We start from the raw sequence: 20320 nt of genomic DNA, 5'->3' as shown, positions 1-20320 counted from the left end.
CTTTCCAAACAATCTATCTTTTTTCCCAAATATTATAAAACTCTTATTTTGTTCTAAATTGTATATATTTTTATTGTGGTACAATAAAATGCAAATTTTATTGCATTTATGATATTTTATAAATACCATAAAATTGTAGTATTGATGGTATTTTATAAATTTATGATATTTATGGTACCTTATATATACTATAACATTATAAATACCATAAAATAAAATACCATAAAATTGTTGGGAGGTAGGAGGGACTGACAAAAATTGGTTTTCACGTGGAAAAATATACATACAAGAAGAGCTAGCTAGGAAAGACTGCAGATGTCAGGACAGCTCTCTTCCAGAAAGCAACCAGAAAAGCTGTGTCATACACAAAAAAGCAGGTGTCTGACATGAGCAGCCATGACATCCAGGACTTGAAGGATCAAGATACCAAATAAAAACAGGTTAAACTAAGCTATGTTGAAGGCAGGAAATAATAAAGAGAGAAATTAATAAAATGGGAAGGGAGGGTGCCATACAGAAAAATCGACAAAGCCAAAGTTGCTTCTTGAAAACACTCATAAAATTAATAACTTACCTTACAAGATTCATCAAGAATAAAAAAAGTAACACAATTTCCTAATAACATGGGGAAAGATATAAATACAGACACAAATATTGAGGATATTAAGAACAACTGTATGCCAATAAATACAAAAATGTAGATGGAATGACAAATTCTTTGAAAAACATAACTTTCTAAAACTGATCCAAAAGTAAATAGAACATTTGACTAAACCCATGTTTATTAAAATATTTGTATCTGTAATTAAAAATCTTCCTACAAAGAAAAATCCAAGCCCAGAATTTTCCTAAGCATTTAAGGAAGAGAACAGGAATCTGTTTTGTGATACCTGAGTAACTTTAACAATACAACCTGGTAAAACTGTATAAAATATACGGACACAAAAATCCTAAACACAATCTTAGCAAATTAAATCCAGTGGTATATAAAAAAGGTTAATATATAATGACCAAGTAAGGTTTATTGCAGGAATGCAAGACTGTTTTAGCATTCAAAAATCAATTAATGTAATTAACAACATTTTAAAAGTGAAAAAACAAATATCATATGATCATCTTTTTTTATTATTATTATTATACTTTAAGTTTTAGGGTACATGTGCACAATGTGCAGGCTAGTTACATATGTATACATGTGCCATGCTGGTGTGCTGCACCCATTAACTTGCCATTTAGCATTAGATATATCTCCTAATGCTATCCCTCCCCCCTCCCCCCACCCCACAACAGTCCCCAGAGTGTGATGTTCCCCTTCCTGTGTCCATGTGTTCTCATTGTTCAATTCCCATCTATGAGTGAGAACATGCGGTGTTTGGTTTTTTGTCCTTGCGATAGTTTACTGAGAATGATGATTTCCAGTTTTATCCATGTCCCTACAAAGGACATGAACTCATCATTTTTTATGGTTGCATAGTATTCCATGGTGTATATGTGCCACATTTTCTTAATCCAGTCTATCGTTGTTGGACATTTGGGTTGGTTCCAAGTCTTTGCTATTGTGAATAGTGCCACAATAAACATACGCGTGCATGTGTCTTTATAGCAGCATGATTTATAATCCTTTGGGTATATACCCAGTAATGGGATTGCTGGGTCAAATGGTATTTCTAGTTCTAGATCCCTGAGGAATCGCCACACTGACTTCCACAATGGTTGAACTAGTTTACGGTCCCACCAACAGTGTAAAAGTGTTCCTATTTCTCCACATCCTCTCCAGCACCTGTTGTTTCCTGACTTTTTAATGATCGCCATTCTAACTGGTGTGAGATGGTATCTCATTGTGGTTTTGATTTGCATTTCTCTGATGGCCAGTGATGATGAGCATTTTTTCATGTGTCTTTTGGCTGCATAAATGTGTTCTTTTGAGAAGTGTCTGTTCATATCCTTTGCCCACTTTTTGATGGGGTTGTTTGTTTTTTTCTTGTAAATTTGTTTGAGTTCATTGTAGATTCTGGATATTAGCCCTTTGTCAGATGAGTAGGTTGCGAAAATTTTTTCCCATTTTGTAGGTTGCCTGTTCACTCTGATGGTAGTTTCTTTTGCTGTGCAGAAACTCTTTAGTTTAATTAGATCCCACATGATCATCTTAATAAGTAAAGGAAAAACATTTTATAAAAACCAACACTTAAGAACAAAAGGGAACTTCTTTAATCTGTTCAGAATTTCTATAAATTTGATAGGGAAATACTGAAAATGTTCATTTTGAGATTGGATAAAAAACAAAGATGCCCATATCTCACTTGTATTTTGTACTGTGCTGGAGGTCATAAGAAGTGTAATGAAACAAACAAAAAGATGCAAAATGTATGATGACTGGAAAGGAAAGAAAACCTATCCTTATTTGAAAGCAACATGACTGTGGACATCAAAAAGAAACTACCAATAAACTGTGAGAATTATTAACTAAATTTAATAAGGCCCTGAATACTAGGTCAATTTTAAAAATCAATTGTATATGTGAATCTAGCAATGAACATTAGAAAAGGAACTTTGAAAAAGGTACTATTTGCAATAATAACAAGAAACATCAAATATCTAGGAATAAATCTAAACAAAGATGTGAAAAATCTTTATATAAAAATTTAAGAAAGCCAAAATAATTATAAGGATATATGATGGATCCAAACTTCAATATTAAAAAGAAGTGCATTTTATCCAAATTTGTCTATAAATTAATACTATTCCAACTAAAATGCCAATAGGTAAGTTTTGTGGAAATTGAAAAGTTGATTCCTAAGTTCAAGTGGCAATATCAAGAGGCAAAAGTGTCATTTCAGAAAACATCAGTAAAATGTGTTGGCAAGATGTAAAGCTACTAGAATTGCTGACTGGAGTGCAAAGTGATACCACCGCTTTGGGAAACTGCATGGCACTATGTCCCAACAATTCTACAGAAAGGCAAACATGTATTTTTAGCAGCAAAATTTATCATAGCCCCAAACTAGAAAATACCCAAGTGTCTATTAATAGTAGCATGAATAAGTACATTGTAATACATTAATATAATTTTTAAGTGAACTAAATACAATATGAAGAATCTCACAAACATATTGCTGAGTCAAAGATGACAAATGCAAGGGTATGTATTGTCCAATTCCATTCATATAAAACTGAAAGACAAGAAAAGCAAATTTGTGGTGGTAGAGGTGCTAATAGTAGTTAAACCATGGAAAGAGATATTGTGAGAGAGAAGAGTGATTCTGGGATGGTGTTAATATTTTTTTTTTAATCTTAAATTATAAACATATGATATATGCACTTTCCTGGGTGATTAAACTCAAGAAAAACGTTTCTTTTTTTTCTTTCCTTCTCTCTTTCATTCTTTCTTATTTATTTATTTTTTTGAGACAGAGTCTCACTCTATTGCCCAGGCTGGAGTGCAGTGGTGTGATCTTGGCTCACTGCAGCATCCACCTCCCGGGTTCAAGTTATTCTCCTGACTCAGCCTCACAAGTAGCTGGAACCACAGGCACACACCACCATCCCTGGCTAATTTTTGTATTTTTAGTAGAGACGGAGTTTCACCATGTTGGCCAGGCTGCAACACTTCTTTAAACATGCAAAAATAACCTGGAAAATTCTGAATAATGTAGGGTGTGAGGACAGTCTAGACTATGAAATATTATAATGTATTATGGATCCACATTGATTTTAAAAAGTGTAGTATTGACAGCAGAATAGATAACAAGAACAAAGAGCAGGTTCAAAAACGGACCTTAATGCAAAACAAAACTTTTGTACTATGTGTATGTACACAGTTACTTGTAATGCTGGGAAATGTTAGATTTCAATAAGTTGAGTGAGTAAATCAAGTTAAAATCCTAGGTTATTCAAAGGAAGCAAATCACTAAAACAAATATTTAAAATTATGGGCCTCCATGTAAAATGTAGAGCAAAGATTCCCATCACATCTCAATAACAAATAGAAAAAATCAAAACAAAATGACTTTTCCTATATACTTCTCCTCTTTCATTAAGATGATGAATAGATTAAAATTGGATGGTGGAGGTGAGAGGGACAAAGGTAACAGACTTTCTTATTATCTGAAAAGAGACAAAAATTTGACCCCACGCCCTTTTGTTTATAATCTGTTTAGAGTGAAAAAGTGTTTTGTTTTGTTCATTTAACTAAAACAGGACTGTAAAAGAGTAATGATAGAACCCTATTTCAAATCAAAAAGTGATTTCGTGATCTCTTCAATGCCAAAATCCAAGAGTAAATTTTGTTTTGGGAGAGATTGAATACAGAAGATTAAATACTGTTATCAGGAACTGGCTTCTCTTTCAGGCAGCCATTTCCTCTGTTATCCCAAAATGGCTGCCAACAGCTTCCTGGCCAGCATCTTTCTGATTTCTCATCCTGTGAAAAGGTGGGGGCCTTTGTCTTAGCATTCCCTGCATTAAATTTGTTGAATTCAAACGGAATTTTCTTGGGCCCAAACATGTCACACTCATTTCTGAGCCAAACATGCTGCCTAAAGAAATGCACCGATTTGAGTGGTTTAGTCCTAAATTATATGCTCCATATTTGAGCTAGGGAGGCATGAACACATGGGCTGAGAGTAGGGAATGAAGTGGGCCCCCAGAGGGAAATTGGGGTAAGGCCATTAAAGACAGGCTGAATAGAGTCCAGGTGGCAAAATATTAGGTAAAATACAGTTGGGATGGGGATAAAAGAAAGAGAGGCACTACGAATTTAACCTTGACATTTGTTTATTGATGTTAAAAAACTAAATAGCTACTAAGGACAGAATGTTTTTGTTCTCTAAAAATTCATATGTTGAAGCTCTAATCCCCATTGTGATGATATTTGGAGGTGAGGCCCTTGTGACGGAGTTAGATCGTGATAATAGAACCCTTAGAAATTGGATTAGTGCCCTTATAAGAAGAAACACAAAAGTGATGATCTCTCTCTCCTCGGTGTGAGGACATAGCAAGTAGATGGCCTTTGGCAAAACAGGAAGAGGACTCTCATCAGCACCAAATCAGCTGGCACCTTGATTTTGGATTTCCCAGTCTCCAGAACTATGAGAAATAAACTTCTGTTGTTTAAGCCATTCAGTATATGGTAATTCATTTCACCAGCCTGAGGAGATTAAGACAATAGCCAAATCTCACTTTTTGAAAAAGTAAAGATATAATGAGGCAGAAAAATATTCCCTGTCCCCTACATTTTTCCTGTTGTTTTCAAATTTTCTCTGGTTATTTTGGTGACAGTGTTTGTTTCCATGAGCCAGCCTGGAATGTAAAGCAAGCACTCAGGATAATTGATGATGGCTGCCCCTGCAGAGAAAACTGTCTTGTACCAAAGGGCTGTTTCTTTTTTAATCCTTTCTTTCTATTACTGGTTTTAAATAATGTTTCTGACAAGATTCTACTTTTCTTTCTGTCAATTGTCAGTGAACAGTATTAGGCATTATTTGTGGGGCTGTAAACACATTACATGAAAAAATAATGAGTCCTTAAAAATTCAAGAGAAATGCCTCCAGAGATATTTACCTAACATGGTTATTTACGTAGGTCCAGGAATCGAGTCTCAGAAACTTCCAAATGAGAAGTCTGGAACATAAAATAAAGTCTTCCAAATCTGCCTTTGTTGTAGCCCCTGGACACATTTCCCTTTTACTTTTAATCTGAAAGTTGGAGAACGTTTTTCATGTTCAACTTAAATTGTTTAGTTAATGGTCTAAGAATAACTCTTGAGAACATCCCTCATCATAGCATGTTATTACTCTATTCTTCTGACTGAATTTGATGTATCTATTGTGTTCTTGCTGCATAAACCGATCCCTGGGATTAATCATTTTCTTTTTAGCAGCTAGAAATTATAGACATTTAATGGATATACCTACATCAGTCAATTTAATGAGTCCCATTGTCTGGATTTGAAATATACCAATCACTCTAATGTTAAAATATAATTGACATTCATCCTTATTTCAGGTTTCCAAGTTTTCCAACTTTGTCCCTCCTGCCTGCCTGAAAAGGGTAATTTAGTTTAAGCTTAAAAAAAAAACAGTTGTTCAGTACCTGGGAAGTCAAGTGGATCTACTGGGTAATGTGCACAGAGGTTAAACAATCTTTGTGTCATTTACTACAGTATACCTTCAGCAAATCACTTAGCTTCAGTTTCTTTTACAGGGACTATTTTGTCATCTTAGTAGGAATTGTTCCATGGAAGGATCATGCTGGTTAATATTACCCGGGGGTGTCTCTGGCAGCCTTACAGTTGGAAAGAATGGGATGCTGATGTGGCTGTGGCATCTGTCCCTGGGTCAAGAGCCAGGGCCTCCATCCTCCTTTAGAGGCTAAGCACAAGGCCAAAGGGGTAGCCTTCCAGATAAAGGAGACCCAGTCAGTTGTCAAATACAGTTACAAGAGAGTAAGTGCACTCAAACCTGAGTTATAATTAATGGTTTTTTGTTTTATGTTTTGTTTCAGTTGTTTGAATTTATGAACTTTTTGGCGGAGAATGTCATCTTCTGTTACATGGGCCTGGCACTGTTCACGTTCCAGAATCACATCTTTAATGCTCTTTTTATACTTGGAGCCTTTGTATCCTTTGAAATACAGAACATGGGGTGATTAGAGAAGATAACAAATGACTTACTTTTATGGATTATTCTGTTAAATCATTAAAGCAGTTTCCTAAAGTCCACTACGAGGCTTAGACACAAGGTGGATATGTGATTTCTAGTTAGGGGAGGAAAACATCCTAAGAAATTAGGACCTCCATTAAATAATTATGGTTTAAGATAAGAACTTTGGAAAGAACTGTGGAAATAAAGGGGGAAATTAAAGGAAAATATATTTTTCAAGCATTCAAAATATGTTTAACTATAATTATGAATCATTTACATAAAAATTATGTCTGTGTATTCTTTATAGAGAAACAGACTTAATCTGCATTAGAGTATATCAGGAAGCATCCAGGATTATTCAGCTTTGGAAATGTTTTCATTGCAAGATGGTAAAATCTCTTTTCCAATAAGGACTTCAAAAATAGGATAGATGATCAAATGAAATTAGCATGATGCATGTGCTTTCAACATCATAAGCATTGTTCAAATATAGGTTCATCTGAATAAGATAGCACCCTTCCTTTCCTATGAAGACAGATAAAATCTAGACCTCACTTTTAATGCAGGGGGTTTTCCTAGCTCTAGGCCTGGGACAGGAGGTATTTCCAGTGGGAATGGATATCTATCTGAAAGGATGTTGAGCCATTAGGAATGTCCCCAAAGACAGTCAGCAACTGTTGTCCTTCTTCCCACTTGGAAGATGGGCAGATGCCACCTTGGATCACAGATAATCCGAACAGCCAGCAGAGGCAATCCCTCTCTATAAACTGTGTTCCAATTAAACATCTGCATTTGCTTCTTAGTCTCTTTTCATTGAGCATTCAGCTGAACCCTAAAATTTCATCCAAAACCTGGATTTTAAAAGGAAGTTACCTCTTGCCAAATAACTCTGTCCCATTGAGGACAAACTAGAATAGCCCATCGGGGAAGGAGTCAAAGACAACAAAAAGGGAAAGATGAAGAGCACCAATATTTTCAAAGACTTTTACTTATAAACTTTTATTTTAGTAAATTGCCACATAAAGCAACAGTTGTATTATGTAATTAGACAGGTAATTCCTCTCAAAATTAATTCACCAAAGAAAAAGATATGCAAATATCTTCCTTGCTAGATATAGGAAATATAAACTGATAAGAAGGAAGATGGTAAACATGAACAGAAGCACATTTATCCTTTCTAAAGTGCCATTTGGGAAGATAATGCCACAGCATCTGAATGGTCTCTGCCTCACATTTTACAGCAGAATTGAGGATAGTCAGTCATCAGCAATATAAATGTGATTAGAAAATTTACAGTGATTGAATTGGTATTGGGCTAACAATTTTAAAGCAAGTATCAAAGAAAGGCAGAGTTCTCTATTATTTCTGGGAAGAACTTGACTTTGAAATATAAATTTTGGAAGCAAGTTGGACAAATGTGAATTGACATGTTTATTTCTGGTTTTGGGGTCATCATGTAGAGAAGCTTGAGGACATAATATTTAAGCTCAAGGATTCAAACCATCATTGCAGCAACACTTTCCTCAATGTTTCCCTGTGCTTATCTACAGCTAGCAATTTTTGTTGCCAGAGCCTGCAACATATATCCCCTCTCCTTCCTCCTGAATCTAGGCCGAAAACAGAAGATCCCCTGGAACTTTCAGCACATGATGATGTTTTCAGGTATGTGAACTATCTTATGTGTTAGTGCTGCTGGTTTTCTCACACTTTTACAGAACATGAAAAACCATGAGAAAATTTAGAACCCTTTTGGGGAAACAACTTCTCTTTACCCCATTGTACCTAACACTATGCTGATTCTCCGTAAGTGCTGAGCAACAGCAGGATTTCTCTTTCCAAGTGGGAAATGAAGTTAGAGGGAATCTTGTTGGTATGGCTTCAAGGTATATCTGGTCAGAAACTGGCCTAGAATGGACATTGGACTTTCCTCTGGCCCATTTCAGATCAATTTTTCATACTGGGGAATTTGAATTATAATTTCATAAATTGCATGCTCAGGGTAAATAGTGTGTAAATGGTGCCACTCTTATCCAATGCCCCTTATCCAGTGTTCCTTCTCCATAAAATCCCTGCTCCTTCCTTATGCAAAGCTCCAGAAACTCCTCACGGTTAATACAAAAGCAAATCAGACCTAAGTAGGCTCAGTTGTTAGTTGAGAAAAGGCATAATAACTGAGCACTCACCAGGTGCCTGAGATGAGTTCTGGGCACTGATTGATGAAACTGACAAGGTCTCTGTTCTCAAGACATTTGTGTTCTAATTGCTTAAACCATACCTCAAGGCTCCTTTCCAAAAGAAAATAAACCAAATGAATTTTCTGACCTTGAAAAACTCTGGAGATTATGGTTTATCTTTAGTCAGTTAGTTTTCCTACCTTCAGTCTTTCCCTGTTCAAAGACCTTTTGCAGAGATCCTTATGTGATTCCTATGTAGCTGTACACTTACAATGTACTCAGTGGCAGTTATTGGGGGATACATGAGAGTTTACAATAAAACCTGCTATCAGCATGAACAAATAGAATGTAGGGTACATAGGAGCATATAGAAAAAGTGAGAGAAATGAACATTTATTAGCACTTGCTATTTGCCACTCACTATTTTTTAATTAATCCTGTGAAGCAAATATTAACACATTTTGTAGATGAAGAAACTGAGGTTCAGGATCTCAAAAAGGTTATGAAACTTGGTCAAGAACGAAAGTATTCTTGAACCCAGGTCTGTGAGATTCCACCTAAACCCAACCAAGTGTCTCAAAATCGACATTTCTGAAAGCAGTAAAAGGCTTGTTTTGCCTTCAGTGCCATTCCAGCCTGGTCCATACAGTAAAAGGAGCAGCTCCCATGCTGAGAGTGAGTCATTGATTCAAATACAGACAAACGGAGATACAAAATTAAATTTGCCCTACTGAAGGCCTCTGACCGTACTTCCTTACATTTCCAGACATGTTAGGGTAAGAGAGAGAGAGTCATAAGGAAGGTGAGAAGTTGGAGTGGTAGGTGATTTTTTTTTTTTTTTTTTTTTTTTTTTTTTTTGAGACGGAGTCTCGCTCTGTCGCCCAGGCTGGAGGGCAGTGGCGTGATCTCGGCTCACTACAAGCTCTGCCTCCCGGGTTCATGTCATTCTCCTGCCTCAGCCTCCTGAGTAGCTGGGACTACAGGCACCCACCACCACGCCCGGCTAATTTTTTGTATTTTTAGTAGAGACGGGGGTTTCACCGTGTTAGCCAGGATGGTCTCGATCTCCTGACCTTGTGATCCACCCTCCTCGGCCTCCCAAAGCGCTGGGATTACAGGCTTGAGCCACCGCGCCCGGCTGAGTGGTAGGTGATTTTTGACTTAGAACAGTAATAAACTTTGGCAATGAGTTGACTTTTATTATGAGAAAGCAAAAGGTAAACTTGAGCACTCATAAATGGGAAGCCAGCATTGGGTTGCATTTTTTCAAAACATTTCTGGAAATTGGAAAGCACTTTTCCTTCTTTCCCATCAAAACATCAGTAACTTTACTCTGGAGAATAGCAGCTTATTTTCAAAGCTTCAATATTACATTTTAAACATTGCTTTATTTGACAAACAATGCTTTGAGAAAAATGTAAGGCCTTAGATAATCATGTTAGGTTGTGAAGTGTCTGCCCAAATGGCCACCTGGCTTGATGGTTTCTCCAGGCTTTACCTTCTAAGTTTGTTTAACGGTAGGATTGGAGCTGCGTTAAAACCTGGTAGAGGCCAATAATATGATGTGTACAGCCAGGGGATGTGAGGAGGTCCAGAATTTATTTCCATGATATTCCAAAACCAGGAGTCAGCAAACTATGGCTCTTGAATCAAAACTGGTCCATGGCTATTTTATTAATATTATTAAGTTGGAACTCATCCCAACCCATTTGTTTACTTACTGTCTATGGCTGTTTTTGCACTACAGTGGCAGAGTTGTGAACTATATATAATCATATAGTTCATAAAACCTAAAATATTACTATCTGGCCCTATTCTAAAGCATCCTTACCCTCTGGAAGAAAAACAATAACCCTATCATATTAATGGGGTTGAAATTATTCGTTTAATTCATGAGAATGCCAATCAGCCAGTTCCCATCATTAAAAAGACAGCATGCGAAATTTTCAGGACACCTACCTACATATGACTCTGATGTCCAGAGAATGCCACCCAGTGTCTTCCATATTGAGCATCCATATCATCTGCTGGCATTGGCACTGTTAGTTAGAGCTTAGCAGCTTGAACTCAAGGGCACAATCATCTTGGGCCGAGGTGCACTTATTTTATGTATGTGACTGGAGTTTTTTTCGTACACTTTTCACATTGAAATGAATCTGAACAACAAAGAGATTGAGTTTCTTCTTTATATTTCTAATGTCATTTTTATTAAAAGTTAATATTGATAGTACTTTTTTACATGGTGGAAAGAACATTGGATTTTTCACTAAAAAGCTGTCTTCTTAGCTTTCAAATGAGGAGATAGTAATGTTACATATTTATGTAAAGGAATAATTGATACCACACTCAAAAGTCACTTTACACCTTCCTGAGCCCTTTCATTGGCACTGTTTTGAGACTCATAGCCACAGCAAGATAGGATAGCCATTATTGTTCTCTGTTTTTTTTCATTTTTTTATTGTGGTAAAATACACGTAACATAAAATTTCCCATCATAACCATTTTAAGAATACAGTTCAGTGTTATTAAATACATTCAAAATGTGCAACCATCACCACTGTCCACCTCCATAATTCTTTTCATCTTGTAAAACTGAAACTCTGTAGCCATTGAACAGTTCATTCCCCCTCCTCCCAATTCTTGGCAGCCACCATTCTTTCTGTCTCTTTGATTTTGACCACTGTAGGAGCCTCATATAAGTGGAATCATATAGTATTTGTCTTTTTGTGATTGGTTTATTTCACTTAGCATGACATCCTCAAGGTTCATCCATATTATAGCATATTATAAAATTTCCTTCCTTTTAAAAAGGCTGAATAATACTCATTGCATGTATATATCACATTTTACTTATCTATTCATCTATCAATGGACACTTGGGTTCCTTTCACATGTTAGCTATTGTGAACAATGCTGCCGTAAACATGGGCACACAGACACCTCTTCAAAACCTGTCTGTGAATTCTTTTCAATATCTACCCAGAAGTAGAATTGCTGGATCATATAGTAATTCTATTTTGAATGTTTTGAGAAGCTGCCATACTGTGTTTTAATGTAACTTTACCATTTTATATTGCTACCAAGTGCCCAAATGTTCTTATTTCTCTACATTCTGGCCAAAAATTATTTTCTGTTTCTTTTTCTTATGGTAGTCATCCTAATGGATATGAAGTAATAGCTCATTGCTCTTTTGATTTGCATTTCCTTCATTAATAGTGATGCTAAGCATTTTTTCATGAGCTTACTAGCCATTTGTGTATTTTCTTTGGAGAAACTTCTATTCAAGTCTTAAGCTATTTTTTAAATGGGGTCTTTTGTCATTGAGTTATAGGAGTTTTCTATTTCCTGAATACTGATCCTTTATCAGGCATATCATTTGCAAATATCTTCTTCCATTCCATGAGCTGCCTTTTTTACTCTATTTACATTGTATTTTGATGCACAATATTTTTAAAAATTTTCAAGAAATTTAATTTGTCTATTTTTTCTTTTGTTGCCTGTGCTTTTAGAGTCCTAGCTAAGAAATTATTGCCAAATCTAATGTTGTGACATTTTTGTCTTATTCTTTTTCTAAGAGTTTTATAGTTTTAGGCCTTACATTTAAGTTTTTTATCCATTTGAGTTAATTTTTATATATGACATTGCTTTGATTACTGTAGCTTTATTGTAAGTTTTGAAATTTGGAAATATGGGTCTTTCTGCTTTGTACTTTTTCAAGATTGTTTTGGTTATTTGGGGCCTCTTAAATATCTGTATTAATTTGAGGATAGGTTTTACTATTTCTTTTAAAATGTCATTGGGATTTTGATAGGGACTGCATTGAATTTGCAGATTACTTTGGGTTGTATTAACATCTTAACAATATTAAGTCTCCTAATCCATAAGCATAGGATGTTTCCCTTTATTTAGTTCTTCTTTAATTTATTTCAGTAATGTTTCGTAGTCTTCACTGTACAAGTCTTTCACCTCCTTGGTTAAGTTAATTCCTAAGTATTTTATTATTTTTGATGCTATTGTGAATGGAATTATTTTCATAATTTTAATTTTAGATTGTTCACTGTGAGGGTATAAAAATGCAATTGATTTTTCATGTTGACTTTATGTCTTGCTACTTTGCTTAATTCATTTATTAGCTTTAACAGGTTTTTTGTGAAATCTTTAGGAAATTCTACATATAAAATTATATTATCTGTAAACAGAGATAATTTTCCTTCTTTTTCAGTTTGAATACCTTAATTTCTTTCTCATGATTAATTGCTCTGGCTAGAATTTCTAGTATAATGTTAAATAGAAGTGGTCAAAGTGGGCATTTTTGTCTTATTCCTGACTTTAGAGTAAAAGACTTTAGTCTTTCACCATTGAGTATGATATTTGCTTTTATTTTATATACAGCTTTTATTATGTTAAGATAGTTTCCTTCTATTCCTAGTTGGTTGTTTTTTTTTATCATGAAATGTTAAATTTTATCAAATGATGTTTCTGCACCAATTGAGATGATCATGTACTTTTCTCCTTCATGCTGTTAATGTGGTGTATTACACTCACTGATTTTTGCGTGTTGTACACAACATTGCATTCCAGGAACAAATCTCACTTGGTCATGGTGTATAGTTCTTTTAATATGCTACTGAATTCAATTTGCTAGTATTTTGTTGAGAATTTTGCATTTATGTTCATAAGGAATAGCAGTCTGTGGTTTTCTTATTATGTCTTTCTCTGACTTTGATATCAGAGTAATGCTGGCTTTATGGAATGAGATAAGAATTGCTTCCTCCTCTTCAGGTTTTTGGAAAAGTTTGTGAAGGATTGGTATTAGTTTCTCTTTAAATGTTTGGCAGCAATCACCTGTGAAACCATGAAGTCCGGAGCTTTTCTTTTTGAGGAGATTTTTGATTACTGATTGAATCTTCTTACTAGTTGTAGGTCTAATTCAGATTTTTCATTTCTTCATGCTTTAATCTTGGTAAGCTTTGTATTTCTAGGAAGGTATCCATTTCATATAGATTATTCAATTTGTTAGCATAAAATTGTTCATAGTGCTCTCTTATTCTCGTTATTCTCTAATTCTTGTTATTTCTCTAGAATTGGTAGTAAAATCACCACTATTATTTCTAATTTTAGTAACTTGAGTCTTCTCTCTTTTTTCTTAGTCCATCTAAAGGTTTGTCAATTTTATTGATCTTTCCAAAGAACCATTTTTTGTTTCATTTATTTTTTCTATTATTTTTCTATTCTCTATTTTATTTATCTCTAATCTTTATTATTTCCTTTCCTCTAGCTCTGGATTTAATTTGTTTTTCTTTTTCTTGTTTATTTAAGTTGTGAAGTTAGGTTGTTGGGTTCTTGATTTGAGATTGTTCTTGTTTTTTAATGTAAGTGTTTAAAGTAATTCTTAGCACTGTTTTCACTATGTCTTATAAGTTTGATATGTTGTGTTTTCTTTTCATTCACCTCTTAGTATTTTCTAATTTTTCTTCTGATTTTATTCTTGATCCATTGATTATTTAAAAGTATGTTATTTAATTTCCATATATGCATGAATTTTCCAGTTTTACATCTGTTATTGATTTCTAACTTCCACTGTTGTCCTATCTTTTTAAATCTATTAGGAAGTCTTAATGTGTAGCCTAATGTATGATCTATCCTGGGAAATGTCTCATGGGCACTTGAGACGACTGTGTATGTTGTTGTCGTTGGGTAGATTGTTCTGTATATGTCTGTTAGATCTAGTTGGTTTATGATACTGTTTTCTATTCCCTTACTTATATTCTGTCTGGCTATTATGTTCATTATTGAGAGTGGTATATTTAAGTCTCCAACTATTATTGTAGAATTGTCTATTTCTCCATTAAATTTTGTCAGTTTTTCCTTCATATATTATGGTGGTCTGTCATTAGGTATGTAAATGTTTATAATTGTTTATAATTGTTATATCTTCTTGCAGTACTGAAACTTTTATTAATCTTTGTCTTCTGTAAATGTTTTTAACTTAAAATCTATTTTGTCTGATATTAGCATAGCTACTCCCTTCTGTTTTTTGGTCAGTATTTGCATGGAATATCTTTTTCTAGCCCTTTCCTCTCATCTGTTTGTGTCATTGGACCTAAAATCAGTCTCCTTAGACAGCATATAGCTGGATCATGTGTTTTCATCCATTCTGCCAAACTTGTCTTTTGATTAGAGTGTTTAATACATTTACATTTAAAGTAATTACTGGTAAGAAAGAGGTTCTGTCATTTTGAAATATATTTTCTATATACCTTACAGCATTCTTGTCCCTCATTTACTGCACTACCGCCTTTTGTGTTTAGTTGATTCTTTGCAGTGAAATGTTTAAATTCCTTTCTCACTTTCTTTTGTATATATTCTATAGCTATTTTCTTTGTGGTTACCATGGAGATTACACTTAAGATCCTAAAGCTATAACATTCTAATTTAAATTTACCCCAGCTTAACATGAAAAACATACAATAACTCTGCCTCCTTTACAACTCTGTCCCCACCCCTTTTGGCTGTTGATGTTACAGAATTATATCTTTATACATTGTGTTCCCAAAAATACAAACTAATAATTCTTTAATATGCATTAGTCTCTTAAATTATGTAGAAAACAAACTGTGGAGTTATAAACCAAAGTTATAATAATATCAGCTCTTATACTGATAATTTTTTAATGTATTCATCTCTTAAATCACATAGAAAATAAAAAGTGAAGTTACAAACCATGCAGTAATACTAGCTTTTTAATTGTCCATGGATTTACCTTTACTGAGTTCTCTGTTTCTTCATATGGCTCAAGTTACTACTTAGTATTATTTCATTTCACCCTACAGGACTCTCTTGAGGGATTTCTTGAAGGATAGGTTCAATGATAATGAAACCTTCCCAACTTTTGTTTACTTGGGAATGCCTTAATTTCTCCCTCACTTTTGAAGGACAGTTTTGCCACATATAGAAATCTTGGTTGACAAGTGGTTTCTGTTTTTGTTTTTTCTTTTCTTCTTTTAGTGCTTTGACTATATCAGCCTACTGCCTTCTGACCTCCAAAGTTTCTGAGGAGAAATCTGCTGATAATCTTGTTAAGGATCCCTTATGTGTGTGAGTCCCTTCTCTCTTGGTACTTTCAACATTCTTTAAAAAGTTTGAAAGTGTTTCAGTCCACATCTCTTTGAGTTCATCTACTTGGAGTTCATGAAGCTTCTTGGGTGTTTATATTCATGTCTATCTCTTTATCGATATTTCCTTTTTGTTCATATATCTTTTTTTTAACTTTCTCAACATATTCTTTTTAGCTCTTCAAGCATCTTTAAGATAGTTGTTTTGAAGTCTGCTTGAAAGTCTTTGTCTAGTATATCTGTCATCAGGTCTTTTTCAGGGATAGTTTCTGTTATTTTTTTTACTTTGAATGGCCATACTTTCCTGTTTCTCTGTACACCTTGTGATTTTTTGTTAAAAACTTGACATTTGAGTCTAATATTATGGTAACTCTGGAAAGCAAATTTCCCCTTTCCCAGGGTTTGCTGGATTTGGGTGTTTGTTTGTTTGTTTGTTTATTGTTGTTGATTTTGTTGTTGTAGACTGTCTCTGTTCTGGGAATCAGCCTGGGATATAAACATAAGGTCTCCTCAGGTCCTTTCTAAGCCCATGCCTTTCCTTGGGCTTGCAAAGTCATTTCCTAATTTCTCTGTATATGTAGTTATTTTTTAATGACCTAATCTTTAATGTCAGGCCTCCAAAAGGAGAAAAAGAAAATCAAAGGTGAAAGAATTAAAAGGGTGCTGGCCCTTTAAATCTCCTGACAGTCACTTCAGCCAAGGGAAGGAGCTTCCCAATAAAGGAAGGTGCAACAACAATGGCGGTGATTATGTCTGCATCTCTTTGATCAGAACCAGCATTAGTGATCAGAACACAGATTTTTGATATTTGGAGAACAGAGTCCTTTTTGCTCACCCTGACTTCTGCAAACTGTTTGCAAGCTGCTCCAGGAACACTTGGCACAGCTGCCTGCCACAGAGCTGAAGGGTGAAGGTTGGAACACTTGCTACTGTGCTAAGAACTATAATTGACCAAAATTAACCACAATTACTTCCCAAGCCTTCTCCTAGAAGTTGCAATCCTTCAATATACTCCAGAATTCCAAAACAGTTACATCATATAAATTCTGCCAGTATAATAGTTGTCTAGGTAGGGAAACAAATTTCTGGTACTTCCTACTCTGCCATGTTCCCAGCATCCCATTATTGGTCTCTTTTTACAGATTAAAAAATAATAACAATGAGACATGGGGAGTTTGTGTATCTTGCTCACAATCTCTTAACCCTGAGTTGAACCCAGGCATCTCGACTTTGAGCTTAGAAACTTCTCATCTACATGACACAACCTCAGATTTACCTTCAAAGTTATGAGAACAAAAGTTAAATCTAAATCAGGTCATTTCTAATCCAGGCCAACCCCAGCATGACTAACGTGTCCCTCATGCAAACCTGACCCCCATCCAGTTCACAACAAAGACAATATGTGGACGACACCTGCTCCCAGCCCTAGGCTCAGGATCTACACTGCACCCATTGACCCCCATCAGGTATCAGGTGACGTATCAGGTGAGGTCATTACACGCAGGGTGGTATTTTCCTTCAAAAGAGAATGCTCCAGACTCAGCTTTGATTTTCTGCATGACTTCTGATAGCTATACATTACTTAGGTCCTAAAGTTTTAAATATATTTTCCAGAAGACAAAGCACTTGAAAGGTCAACTTAAGGTAACATAAGCCAGAGGAGAAGGTTAACAAAATAGATCAAACAACACACTGTCTAGCCTTTTCTGGGTGTGTGAGAGCAAAACCCACTCAACCAGAAGAAAAAAGCCAATCCCCTTAAAGAATATTTGATTATAAATATAGTTTAATGTTTCTTAATTATGACTAGAGTATTTTTTCATCCAATGAGAGAATGACTTTAGTAGCCCTCTGACACAATCTAGTTGGCCTGCTTCATGAATAAGTTTAGATGAAGCCTTTCTTCACATAGCTCAAAACATTTTGCAAAGAGTTCTTTGGAGAAGGTAAACAATGACACTCGGTCTAAAAAAGGAGTGTGAATTTATTTCTATATTTCCTCATTCACAGTCATCCAGATAGTCATTCATTCAGCAGACATTTCTTGATGCACTTTCTTGGGTAGGTATTTGTGTGAACAAGACAAAGATGAGGGCCCTGCCCTTAAGAGAAAGCTGGGCTTGGCTCAAGTTTGATTCAGTAAGGCAGCACACCTCAGGGGTTCAAAGACCAAATAAGAATCTAAAATTTCTGTCTTGGTCAGTGACATCTACCCATATGATAAATGCTTGTCCATTATCTTTACCCTCAACTTCTTAATTCCTTTGTGGCACTGGGCAGAGAAGCTTTCCAAGCAGAAGTGGATTCTCTGTGAAGTTAATAAACTTAAGCTTTAGGATCCCTTTCACATTGCCCTGTCCAAGATCCTGAGAGGAGCCCTACCAGTGTGTTCTGATGAGCATATAAAGTTTGCATAAGTAAGATATTTTGTATTATTTTTCTTTAAAAAAGGCCTCAAAATTTATAAGCTTCAGGCCCCACAAAACCTGAGGCAGACCTGCCTCCAAATCAGGATGCACCTGGAGGTGACAGTTTAAGAAAGATTTAGCTACTTCTGACTCATCTCATGGTGGTGAGAAAGGCCTTTAGTGAGCATTGAAGCAAGAGCTTGAAGCTGTGTAGATGGATCCAGTTCAGTAATGTTTTTGAGTAAAGCTCACATTGTTCATGGATGACCCAACTGCCACACTCCACCCCCACCTCCACCTATTACCTCTAAAACCAATGAAACTGAATGAAGTGACTGTCAGGGTCCACACTGAATTTCTCACCTAGCATGAATCTCACCTGATTTATTTTCTGTAGACTAATCGTCTACACACATGACGCCTTGGAACATGAAAATGCCACATGGGTGTCAAGGTCAGGAATCTGTCTCCTCTGTCTTGAGAAGTATTTAATAATGCAAATTCTGATCTTGGTATCTCCAATGCAGTTAAGATTAGGGGAGCTTACCCTGAGACATTTTTAAGACCTTCTTTAAATTCAAGGCCAGGAGGCCATAACTGCTCTGCTATATCATGCGACACTCAGCACAAAGGGCTTAAGAGGAATGCTAAGCTCCCCTGAAACTGTTGCTGTTGCTCTTGAGCATAGCCCTAGTTAATGCCACGAGTGAACAGCCCCACCTCAGCTCTCAGTTCACTTGAAACCAAAAAGGCAGCACTCTGTTGTTTAAATTAAAGGAGGAGATGTGCTTTGCACAAATTAGCTTTCCTATTGATGTGGTGCATATTACAAAGATCAGTCCACTTGTTTTAATTCAAATCTATGTGCTGCAATTTTTATTTAATTTAAAACTAAATAATAACCAGGAGTTGCTGGAAGGAGGGGAAATGCCAAGCCCAACTTAGCCCTGGCAGCCTTCCTGAAACCACTGTGACTTGGGTACTGTGAACTACTGAGCTAAAAAACCAGGGTGCAGAGCTGCTGAGCTTATCTAACAGGGAGGGAGTTTAGGAAAGCACCTGGGAAGGTTGTAGGAGCCAGATGATATGTCAGCAAACACTGTTTCTCAAATTCATTGACTTCTGCTGCACTTTTGAGAAGGCATTGAAACCCCAATATGTCCTATCACAACAACTATGAAAAGTTTTAACCAGTAAAATGTCACCACAGTACATGGATTTATACAAAGCTTCATCCATGAGCTCACATAACCATGAAACAACAGCACCAACTGTTGCCAGGCTGTGCTATTAATGTTCCTGACTCATTTTGTTGTGCACTAGCATTCATTCACATTCAAATAGCTGCTGACATCAAAGGATTAAGAAAAAGGCATGGAAGACAAACTTTAAGAAAATTTTTTCAAGAACATGTATTTTTTTCCCCTCTCAATTGTGAAAAGGCTGCCATTGCTACTCAAGTTTTGTGGAGCACTGTTCTGCAGCTCATGGAACCCCAGTGTTCTATAGAAGCACAGGTTTTAAAAGCCCCTGCCAAGGTGTAGACCACCTTTCCCAGTGTCTTTTGGGTGACCAACTGATCAAGCCATGGTGAGAATCCAATTTGACACTTTGATCCCAAAGTGACCTTATCCAGCAGACATCAATGACAGCCAGAAAGGAAACATAAATGGAACTCAAGTGAAGAACCAAGGTCGTTGTTTCAGCAGTGCCTAGAAATAAGAATCTATGTCTATGACTTCCAGGCTAATGGAACTCCATTAAGCTAGCAGGACCATCCCACAGTAATTACCAGTCCCCATGTAAAGGGGACACTTCCATGCTTTCTTGGTCCTTGATATCCAAAAGTGTGGTCCTTAGGCCAGCAGCTTTGGCATCCCTTAGAAGCTTAGTAGAAGCCCTGGATCCAAATCTGCATTCTAACAGATCCCCAGGTAATTCATGTGCACGTGAAAGTTTGAGAAGCATGTTTCAGAACATAA

At 35.8% G+C, this 20320-nt stretch overlaps 1 protein-coding gene across 1 annotated transcript in view; it reads left to right on the top strand.

Annotated features, from left to right (window-relative positions):
* Positions 1-20320, top strand: part of SLC9A9 (solute carrier family 9 member A9) — a 591760-nt gene that overhangs the window by 342464 nt on the left and 228976 nt on the right. The window contains exons 10-11 of the mRNA XM_054481518.2: positions 6502-6615; positions 8192-8303. Coding sequence (XP_054337493.1) covers positions 6502-6615; positions 8192-8303 — 226 coding nt within the window. The remainder of the gene's footprint in view (positions 1-6501; positions 6616-8191; positions 8304-20320) is intronic.

The sequence above is a fragment of the Pongo pygmaeus genome, chromosome 2 (assembly GCF_028885625.2).
Source record: "Pongo pygmaeus isolate AG05252 chromosome 2, NHGRI_mPonPyg2-v2.0_pri, whole genome shotgun sequence".
In the NCBI taxonomy this organism is placed as follows: domain Eukaryota; kingdom Metazoa; phylum Chordata; class Mammalia; order Primates; family Hominidae; genus Pongo; species Pongo pygmaeus.
Note: the sequence above shows the minus strand (reverse complement) of the source record. Positions and strands in the feature narration are given on the sequence as shown.